This window comes from Lipotes vexillifer, unplaced genomic scaffold (assembly GCF_000442215.2).
Source record: "Lipotes vexillifer unplaced genomic scaffold, Lipotes_vexillifer_v1.1 scaffold935, whole genome shotgun sequence".
Taxonomy (NCBI): domain Eukaryota; kingdom Metazoa; phylum Chordata; class Mammalia; order Artiodactyla; family Lipotidae; genus Lipotes; species Lipotes vexillifer.
In genome coordinates this window covers 2,742,431-2,753,643 of record NW_006777895.1, presented here as the reverse complement: position 1 = coordinate 2,753,643, position 11,213 = coordinate 2,742,431, and the positions used below count along the sequence as shown (strand labels likewise).

General features: G+C 47.5%; 1 protein-coding gene across 2 annotated transcripts in view; it reads right to left on the bottom strand.

Annotated features, from left to right (window-relative positions):
* The window catches only part of ZDHHC14 (zDHHC palmitoyltransferase 14), a 274,447-nt gene that overhangs the window by 6,130 nt on the left and 257,104 nt on the right, over positions 1-11,213 (bottom strand). For both annotated transcript variants that reach the window (XM_007451350.1, XM_007451351.1), the window contains exon 8: positions 7,833-7,935. In XM_007451350.1, coding sequence (XP_007451412.1) covers positions 7,833-7,935 — 103 coding nt within the window. The remainder of the gene's footprint in view (positions 1-7,832; positions 7,936-11,213) is intronic.

Sequence of the window (11,213 nt, the reverse complement as noted above, 5' to 3'; positions counted from 1 at the left end):
TTTCCCTCCCCATCTTTTCCTTCATTGATTTCCTTCCCTCTTATCCTTTTTCCCTCTTCCCTCTTTCTTCTTTTCCTCTTTTTCTTCCCGCCCTCTCTTTTCTCTTTGACCTTTTTACGCCACCAACCTGCTCTCCTGGCTGTTCATTCGAGGACTCATATCTTCAACCAGTAGAGGGAGACATCACTGCTCACTTTTTTTCTCTCACAACTTGGAACAGGGCTTATATTCCAGCACTAACACCAAGAAGCCATGAGGTATATTTCAATGTATCTAACCAGTTATATAATCTTAAAGAGAAGCAAACAAGCAGCCGGAGATTGGACAGTGACAATCCATCACTATGAAGAGGAAATTGAGAAACTCACTGTTTTCATTCCAAAACAACACTTTAACGGTTCATATTTATCAAATATTAGATTGAACCATATGAAATTGCCATTTTTTAGGCCAAAAGTCATCCAAGTGCTGACTACTAATAGAACAGAAACATGACTGCTTTTAAGAATGTCTATGGACAGACCCTTCTGTTGGCAGCATAAAATTAATACTGTCTGGAGTGCTGGAGCATTTGCTGTGGTTGCAGTAAGTCACTGACAGCTGGCTAACTTACTGCCCAAATGAAGCGCTGGCATTTAACTTGCAAAGAAGTTTATGGTTTCAGATGTTTGGATGTCACACACATTATCACTTAATGTTACAGTTTAAAAATACCATAGAGATAAGTTATTTTTGTTTCTGCAGGCTTTCAAATAAAATTGTCCATGTTGGAATACATTTTATTTTACTCTAGCTGACATCTTGTTTGAAATAATCCTAGCATACAGATTAAATGCTGCCAAAACCAAAGCTAGGAGTTTTCTAGATGGTCTTATATACAAATTAAGAATAAATAAAATTATTTACTTCTTTTGCTCCAATTCTTTCAAAAGTATTAGCATTGGCCATCGGTTATTTCTGCTTGGCTGTGAAGCTATGTTCTGGGGTCTTATGAATGCTCATTTACTTTAATAAAAACACTATAAATTTCTAAAATCCACCTAAAATATAGGTTAGGAGGAGTGCTTCCTCTTTATTCTTTTTTAAAACATTATCATTTAAGTTTGCTCAAGTTATTTTTTCTATTATATTTGATTTTTCAGACTACGCATGGAGAGTTCTTCTGTGAAACTAGTTTAATAAATCATGCAACTGCTAGGTTTAATCTTGTTTTGATATTGGATTAAGAGGATTTAAAATGAGGTTAAGTAAATATAGCAAATGATAAAAAAAAAAAAAAAATCCAACAATTATGTACTATGTTAGGGTTAGGGTTAGGGTTAGACTATCTTTGTGTTTAGCAAGTGACCCCAAAGGATCACAAGTGCCAGCTTTAAACAAACTATGATCCTGATGTCATACAGAACTTAAATTATTTGACAATCGGGCTTCCCTGGTGGCGCAGTGGTTGAGAATCTGCCTGCCAATGCAGACGACACAGGTTCGAGCCCTGGTCTGGGAAAATCCCACGTGCCATGGAGCGGCTGGGCCCGTGGGCCACAATTACTGAGCCTGCGCGTCTGGAGCCTGTGCTCCGCAACAACAGAGGCCGCGATAGTGAGAGGCCTGCGCGCCGCGATGAGGGGTGACCCCCGCTTGCCACAACTAGAGAAAGCCCATGCACAGAAATGAAGACCCAACACAGCCATAAATAAATAAATAAATACATTGTGTATAAAAAAAAAAAAAAAAATTATTTGACAATCAAATGAGATATGCACACTAAAAAGTGGACCATACCTGAATGTCATGACTGTGCATAGACACATTGTCATGGAAAGACCTTCAGTATAAGGTAATAATAAAAGCCAATAATGAGGAAAATAGGAATAACTAAAACATGATCTTCAGTTGGCACTGGGGTTATGTGCACAAAATTCCAGTGTGGATCCTCAGAATTTCATGGGTGTTCAGATGACAAGGGCTATACTGGGGTCACATGCGCTATTTAAATACCTTAGATGTCACTTCATTACTTCTCTAACGTTTTCTTTCTTGGGAATCTGTAGTAGAGGGAAGATCACTTAGGTACTAGGCTGAGAGAGGCATAGAGATACTAGAAATTGAGAAAAGTAGTGCTGGGGGACATTGATCTCATTAACACCCCCAATACCTTGTTAACATGCCTGGCATCCAGCTAGCACATTAGGAAGGCTATACCTTAGGAGTAAGAATCATGCCCTAAACTGAGACCCTAGACCGGCCCTAACAACGGCTAAATCAAACCCTGACAAGATCTTTGAGGGAGACAGAATTTGGAGGTTGAGCTCCTTCAAATTAGAGGGGCATGAGAAACATCTCGGACTTTCCATAAATCTGTACTAACAAAATATAATACAAGCCTACACAAGTTCAAGATGATTAGCCACTAATTGAAATGCCTGCTAAAACAAGAATCAACACTTCAGAAGATAACAAAATCTAGTCTCTACAAATATATTATCCAAAATATATTCAATAAAATATCAATATACATACAAATAAATAGAAAAGTGTAATCTAGAGTTAAGAAAAAAAGTGGTGAAAAGGCACCAAACCCAAGACAGCTCAAATATGCTTAGCAGATAAAGACTTTAAGCAATATAATAATGTTCAAATATTATAGAAAAATATGGCTTCAATGAGTAAATAGATAGGGAATCTCAGTAGAGAAATGAAACTCAGCAGAGAAATTAAATGAACCAAATGAAAATTATAGAACTAAAAAGTATAACAACCAAAGTGAAAAATTCTCTGGATTCATTTAATAGTAGATTGGAGAGGTCAGAAGAAAGAATCAGTGAACATGAAGACAGATCAGAAGAAATTATCCAATTTCTGGACCTAGAGTCTGTTATACAGAGTGAAGTAAGTCAGAAAGAGGAAAACAAATACTATATGCTAACACATATATATGGAATCTAAAAAAACAAAAAAAGGTTCTGATGAACGTAGGGCCAGGAAGGAATAAAGACACAGACGTAGAGAATGGACTTGAGGACATGGGGAGGGGGAAGGGTAAGCTGGGACGAAGTGAGAGAGTAACACCGACATATATACACCACCAAATGTAAAACAGAGAGCTAGTGGGAAGCAGCCACATAGCACAGGGAGATCAGCTCGGTGCTTTGTGACCACCTAGAGGGCTGGGATAGGGAGGGTGGGAGGGAGACGCAAGAGGGAGGGGATATGGGGCTATACGTAAGCATAGAGCTGATTTACTTTGTTATACAGCAGCAACTAACATACCATTGTAAGCAATTATACTCTAATAAAAGTGTTAAAAAAAAAAAGAAATTATCCAATTTGAAGAGCTGAGAAAGAAAGTTTGAAGAAAATAGCCAAAATGTCCCAATTTGATGAAAAATGATAACTTTCAGATCCAAGAAACTGAGTGAACTCTGAGGAGTTTACTAGTGGAGATCACCCTTGGACTAGGTCAGTAATTTACCTGGGTACTGATGTTTCCACCTGGACAAACCTTTAACGCAGACTAAAGTGCTGCAAAATGGTTTGGGCTTAGGGGAAGCAAGTGAAGAGAAAAAAAGGAGCGTTAATGTGTCATTGGTTAACACTGTCATTTGTAACAGAGCAGAAACTGAAGTTTCATAGATATTTGCTTGGTCCAATTGTAGGTTAGATTATGGAGTGGTTACATTCAGTTCCACAGCTGGTTTTGTGACTGACCACAGCAGATTAATCATCATTCTGCATGGAGGCCCTGGGTGATGTGATTTCACAGCCCTGGGAGGAGGCTTCATGCCACTCTGCTCCATAAGACCTTCGCACCTGGGAAACTTTTGGTATATGGTTAAAGAAGAGCACTTTCCTTAGAGTCAGACTGCTAAGGACGAAATCTCAGCCCAGCCACTGGTTAGCTATGTCACAAACTTAGCATCCCTGAATCTCAGTCTCCTCAAAGGGGCAGTTAGAATACCCACGTCAGGTGGTTCTGTGAGGATGAAATGAGATGATAATGTATGCAAAGCACTTAGCCCAGTGCCTGGCACATAGTCAATTTCTCTCTCTTTCTCTCTTGCCCTCTCTCATGTAACCAACACTCACCGAGACCAACTACCATAGGAACTAGCCTAGACCATGGGGATATAGTGCTGAACGAACAGCATTAAACATTCAGTTATTATTTTATTATTGCCTGAAATGTTTTTAATAGAGGGTAAAAACTTTCATTCACGATTAAAATTCATATATCCTGAAATTCGGCTTAAATTCCCTTTAACGTATAGATGATTGATAACAGATCTTTTGCAAAGAGCAGATTCTGACAGGAGAGAGGGTGAGGATAACGGGCTGTGGCAACTGAAAGCATATGGGAGGGAGTCACTCTACACACAGTCAGTATTCACGGCTACAGAGCAGCCAAGTGTAGGGTTGACAGCAGGGACTGTTGGGGTCAAAGTGTGAAGTTGGAATTGACCAAATTTACTGAAGTTCTCTGTGCCTGTTTTATTAATCTGTAAAATGGGGATAAAATTAGTAGCATCCTCACAGGGTCAGCGTGAGTTATCCATGTAACAGCCTTGGAAGGGCATGTGGTATGCTACGTGCTGGTAAGCTGTGGGATCTGGTAAACGCTACGCAGTGGGAGCATGAATGAACTGGAGAGAGGGCCTGGGGCGGAGACACGTCCAGCTTCACGGTCTGCTCAGTGCCAGCCCTGCCTGTGCAGGACTGTCTCCTCCCCCTGCACTCCTGTTAATATGGCACTTATACCACCGAAGCCATAAAGAACAACGGAAACAATAAAAAGGCTCATGCTGTAGGTGCCTGAATGGCCATAAATGCACAGTAGAATGGACCATTATCTGGCACGGTGATGTTGCCCTGCTGACAAGGCCGGTGGCCTGGATGACAGGCTCTGAGTTGGAAGGAACCCTGAGGGTCAATGTCCAGCCCTCCCGCCAGTGCTGACTCCTCTGTCGCCACGTTGCTGGGGGTGCCACCTCCCCCAGCCTGAACACCTCCACGGCAGGGGCTCCCGTCTGCCATGAGCTCTGGGTGTTGGGCATTCCCCTCTTGGATTGAGCACTATCTGCCTCCCGGGCCCACCTTCTGGTCCCAGTTCTGGCCTGTGGGACCATGAAGAACATATCTCATCTTACTTCTCCAAAGAGCTTTCAGCTCCTGCCTCTCCTGAACACGTTCTGACGTATTGGGGGCACTCCCAGCAGTGGGTAGGCGCCTTGGGACCAAAAAGAGTTCCCCCAGCCTTAAGCCCAGTGGAAACCTGGGTTTCCCCTAACACAGGCAGCATGGCAAGACAGGAAGAGCAGGGCACCCCAGGCAGTTAACTTTTAAATTGATCTGTGTCTACAAGCAACTCACTACTTTATAACTGGTAATGATTTCTCTGTAATCACATGTGTGCTGGGGAATTCTTATGAAGTGAGAAAAACCCAACCTACAAATCATTTCTAAGATGTAATGAAATTTTGATGAAAGCTAAATTTAACAATTAATGAAGTTGACATATTCATGGGTCTCATAGACATTAAACATTTATTAATTTTGATTTTGCTGTTTTCTTTTCATGTTTCAGAGCTCGTGATTATTTTTAGGCCTTAAAATTTTTCATAGTCCCCAGAAAAGTACACAGGTGCTTTGCCTGTGGTGTCTAGTGGGTAAAATGACCATGTCCTGTCTCTTGGCCCATGGGTTAATTTGATCCTACCAAGGCCATCACTTCATGAAGCCATGTTGCCATGTCACTGCACCAAAGGGAACTCCTTCCCTCTAGTTCCTAGTTCCACATTCAAGGTGGAGCCTTTTGCAGATGTGACAAAATTGGAGGAAGAAAGGAATGAGGAAAGGAAGACAGGAACAAACTAATATTTGTTCAGAACTTCCCTTGAGCAAGCCCCTGTGAGGGGAACTATCATATACATTCAGTTGAATGTTTAACCAGCACCTACTATGTGCCAAGCCCTTTGTTATAAAGTGGTGATGGGAGGGAGGTGAACATCATTATCCCCTTCTCCATTTTACAGTTTAGGAACTTAAGACTCTCGGGATGAAGTGACTTGCCAAGGTCACCCAGCTCTGAGTCAGTCACTGCAAGCCCAGGCTCTCTGATCCCACATCCCACGCTCTCTGCCTTTCCCTGCTGTGTTCAGTTGTACTTAAATCTGTCCATTTGCAAAGCTTTTCCTTCCATTGTCTTTCATAATTATCCTGTTCTATTATCCTCACTAGTAGTATCCAATTAGATAAAGAAACTTGACCTGATGGGGGCAGAATTGGCAGGCATGGGTGGAGAGAAAGTTAGCAAAAGATAATAAATGCTGATTTCAAAAAATAATCTTCCAGGGGCTTCCCTGGTGGCTCAGTGGTTGGGAGTCCGCCTGCCGATGCAGGAGACGCGGGTTCGTGCCCCGGTCCGGGAGGATTCCACATGCCGCGGAGCGGCTGGACCCGTGAGCCATGGCTGCTGGGCCTGTGCGTCCGGAGCCTGTGCTCCGCAATGGGAGAGGCCACAACAGTGAGAGGCCTGCGTACCGCAAAAAAAAAAAAAAAAATCTTCCAGCATGTGAGATGAAATCAGATTAATATCTCAGATGACAAACAGGAACACGTCTTATAGTTTTTTTTTAAATGCCAGATCGACTGGTACTTCTAGGATAACTAATAAAATTGATTCACATCTCCAGTATTTCAAAGTGAATTTCTACCAACCATGTCATTCCTTCCTAAGTATGGTGAAGCAAACCTTCCCCGAGCTTTCTATATAGCAACCTGCTGGGCACCTCCCCCATCCCCAGGCATCCAAGGGTACCCCATTTCTACATAGTGAAATCAGCTTCCCCCTAACTGGCACCTCCTTTTATATTTCCTGTTGGTGATGTGTATGGTCATCTTGTCACCAAGCTGAAAGGCAGGAGGCACCCCTGGCTCCCTGCTCCCAGATTTCCACATCAGCTCCATCTCCAAGTCCCAGACTGTCAAAGCCTCTTTTCTGAACCCACTCTGCTGTCCTGTCCTGTTTGTCATGGACTCTGTTGTGGGTGATTCAGGTCTACAGAGAGCAAACAGTGGGTCACAAGACTGGGTCCCTTTCAGAAACACTTCTTTAGGGGAATTTGTTCCTGATAAAGAGAGGCCATTGACTTACAGACCACTGAAGAATTTTAAGGCACTGATGGTTGGCGCCAGCCAGACTGTGAGTTCAGGTGCCCATGGAAAGACTCCGTCCCTGCCCCGTCTCCCAGGTGCAGAGTGAAAACAAAGCATCCGTCCCACACCTCCATAGAAGCATGACCCAGGGACCTCTTTGGAGAGGAACCAGTCAGTTTTTGCTGTCAATGAATGAACAGCTTGTCTGATTATTTGCACTAAGGTGTGCATGGCTGATCTAAGGTTTTGGATGAAAGTGGGGAGACCTGGCAGCTGAGTCCACTGCACATTTAAAGAGGGGCTGAGGGAGCGGGTGCAGACTGAGGCAAAGGGACAGCACGGGACTCGGGGACTCTCCAGACAGCCAGCCCTGCTTGGGGCAGCTCTAGCTCACCCCAGACAGCAGCCCGGTTCTGTGTGAGGGGCTTTCCAGAGCAAGCTGCCTCAAGCTGTTTCTGGAAGAGATGTTATGTAGCTCCCCGACACAACCCTAAACAAACTGACCACCTGTTGGGCCGGGGGCGTAAGCCTTCAGCCGATATCGCCTTAATTTAATGCTTCCTTGCCCTCTCTGAGCCTGCCAGCCCAGGGGTGTCCCGGGAAGCTTTCTAGGTGACTGACTGTTACAGGTCAGTGAACACAGATGTGGGAGAGAAGCCTCTGTGGGGCGCTGCAGGTCCTACCGTATCGCTCTGTGACTGTGTGGCCCCGTACGCGGCCATCCCGTTGGAGGGTGCGGCTGGCCGTGGGGTGTCAGGCTGGATGTACCCTCTTCTGTCAATTAGGCTGCAAGAGAAAACAGAACAATGCAGGGGTCAGAGAGCGAATAAAAAGCCAAAAACACCGACAATGCTCTCTTAATTTCCATCTTGGGGGTCTGTTTTCTGTGACGGGCCCCCAAGGCACTTCAGAATACACCTCTGCTCACCTTCATGTGTGGTCAGGCTCCAGAGTCTACCACTTCTGCCCTTAGAAACGCCTGGAGCATCTGTTCCCTCCCTGCCACCTGCTGCAGGCCCCGCGGTCCGCCCCCGTGCTGATCACATCACCCCTCCTGCCTGCACAGCCTCTATCACCTGCCATCGGAGCCCAGACCCCCTTGCTCGGCCTTCAGGCCTCACACAACCTGTCCCCAACCTTCCTCTCCGGCCTCAAATCCACATCTTATCACACGTGGCATTCACAGCTTCATTCCTTCAACAAGCGTGTCTGAGCACCTACTATGTGCCAGTGCTCTGCCCGGGAAGAGAACCCACATACCCGCTGTGCGTTCTCTGCTTCGTCGTCTCTATTTCTGTTCAGGCTCTGGCTTTTAATTGCCCGAAGTCACTTTCCCTTCCCGTCCGCTGTCCATTCTTCTCAGCCTCCAGCCCCTGCTCTTGGCCCTATATCCGCTTTGTTCCCTCATCTGGCTTCTCTTAGCCCTGCCTGTGATCCTCCTGATGGCACATGCCACTGCTGGCCTGATGTCACAGTGATCTCTACGAGTGACTTCTCTGTCGAGCAGCCCGCAGGCTCCCAAGAGCAGGCTTCATCTCGTCTCCCCCATGGCACCTGTCCCGGAGGATCTGGACCCTCTGTCCCGCCCTCGGAGCGCCGTGGGCGCCGTATCACATCACGCTGGCTCCACCTGTTTCCATGTGCGCCTGTCATGAAGCGTAAGCACCACGAGGGCAGAACGGGGTCTTCTTAATCATCATTATCGCCACAGCTGCCCCCCAGCGGGTGCTGAGCAAACGCTTCTGACTGAGCGAGTAAAAAACGGGTCCTCGGTCTCCCACCGACAAGTTTCCTGAACAATGTTTCTGTGTTTACTCTATGGCACTGTTGCCAGGTAGGAAGTGAGGGTGAAGCTTCCTTTGCCATCAAAAGGGTTTTTGCCTATTTCCTCCCTGAGTGAAGACTCCGTGTTGACCTCGGGTCTAAGGACAGAACTGCAAGGGGCAACAGGAGGTTCGGCCACTAAGTGGGGCTCCCGCCCTGGCCTCCCGTGGGGTGGGGCTGGGCCTCTGAGGGATGCCCCAAGCACATCCACGTGCCCACATGCTCCTCCTCCTTGGGGCAGGGCCCGGGCGGCTGAAGGCTGTTCCACGTGTCAGCTTGGCTTTCAGAAGATACGGGTTATCATCACAGCTACCACCTCAGGTCTTCCAGTGACAGACTAACAAGCCATTAAAAAATACTTATGACAGGATCTGGAAGTGGGACTCTGCTTCAGTTTCAGTCAAATCCCCTGAGGTTTAGAAAAAACAAGAGGCTACAAGAACCTCCATCCTCCAAAAGGGAGGTGTTGGATCCCCATGCAGGACCGTCAAAGGGATTCTCAGACTAAGTCTGCAGCCGCCTTCAAGGGTGTCAAAGAGCGAAGGAAAGGGCAAAGAAGGATGTCTTGGGGAGAGGGGTCACCCGCTCCTGCCAATGATAAGATCCAGGGGCGGTCCCTGGGAGACAGCTGGTGTGCAGCTGGCTCAAAGGGGCGTGCCGGGGGTCAAATTGTTTGCTCCCAAAGGTATGCTGAAATCCCAGCCCTGGTAGGGATGAAGGGGTGGAAAATGTTAGCTTTCACTGAACTTTGAAATTCCGGTTCACTGAAATGACACTAGTTTGGAGGAAATGAAAGTGCCCCGAGTCTTTTTTTTTTTCCAGCTGACAGGAGAAATTAAGGGACTTGCAGGGGATTTCATCCAGGAGCAGAAAAAGAACTAGGTCATCAAAAGAGTGGGGACAGCAGGGATTATAGAAAAAGTTGTTCTCGGCCTGCTTCCCATGCGTTCAGCCTGTTTAAAGTACCAGCCATGCACCCAAGACTGTGACACTCTGCCCCAAGTCTCTTTCTGGCCCTCAGAATGGCCCTCGAGCCCCTCCTAAGCTCATCTCATCTCTTACCTCGCCCCCCGGGACCCCCCTCACTCCTCCAGTTCCTCCTCTGACAAGCCAGGCTCTCCTCTCACCTCTGGGCCTTTGCACATGTTGTCCCTTCTCTCCTCCCACAATTCCTTTTCCCCAGTTCCTCCTGATCCTTTAGAATGGTTCATACCTTACACCCCCCTCCTCTGGGAAGCCCTGCCAGGTGTCCATGGAACCTGCACCCCGACCCCATCCCAGCCCCTCCCCCTGCGCAGACCTGCCCTGGACAGACCTGCATTGTTTTTTTTTGTTGTTTTTTGTGTTTTTTTTTTTGCGGTACGCGGGCCTCTCACTGTTGTGGCCTCTCCCGTTGCGGAGCACAGGCTCCGGACGCGCAGGCTCAGCGGCCATGGCTCACGGGCACAGCTGCTCCGCGGCACGTGGGATCCTCCCGGACCGGGGCACGAACCCGTGTCCCCTGCACCGGCGGCGGACTCCCAACCACTGCGCCACCAGGGAAGCCCAGACCTGTATTGTTGACGTTCTCTCAGGCGCATCCCTGGCCCCCAGCACACAGCACATGCTCAGTGACAGTGGCCAAGTGAATTCTTACGACTGGCTGACCCACAGCACCAGCCCTGGTCAGCAGGGCCTGACCCTGACCACACCTTGGGGCTTTCTGTCTTTTCAATCTTCCATTCCTCCTGCCAGACTTGTTATGAGGACCCCCTCCCAAACCTGGCTGTTCCCACCCTGCTGCCTGCCCCCCCCCCCACCTCTGGGGACACTGCAGGGAATGGGACATGGGTCTGCCCCCGTGCTCCATGGCTCTCATGGGGAATCTTGAAGACACCCTCTCCCTCCCTCGTGAGTACATCGTTACACTAAGAATGCTTTAGAGGCATCCCAGGCACATGGCGCTGGGCACACAGGTGGTGCTTAGTCCCTGTCTGAGGCGAGGGACACTGCTCATTCTTCAGGCCTGTCTAGGATGCCTGTGCAAGGCCCTGGTGCTCTTTTAGTGCACAGGGGTTGTGTGAGGCAGGGCAGAGAGAGCAGAGGGCGAGGAAGGTGACAGGAGGGAACAGCGAAGACAGACACCATCGCCCTGCCCACTTCTGCCCAGGCCAGCTCTGGGAACCTGTGGGCAAGCGAGAGAGGGCAGCGCCCCATCTTCCTGCACAACCCCTCGAGTGGTCAAGCTCTTCCGGGGGGAG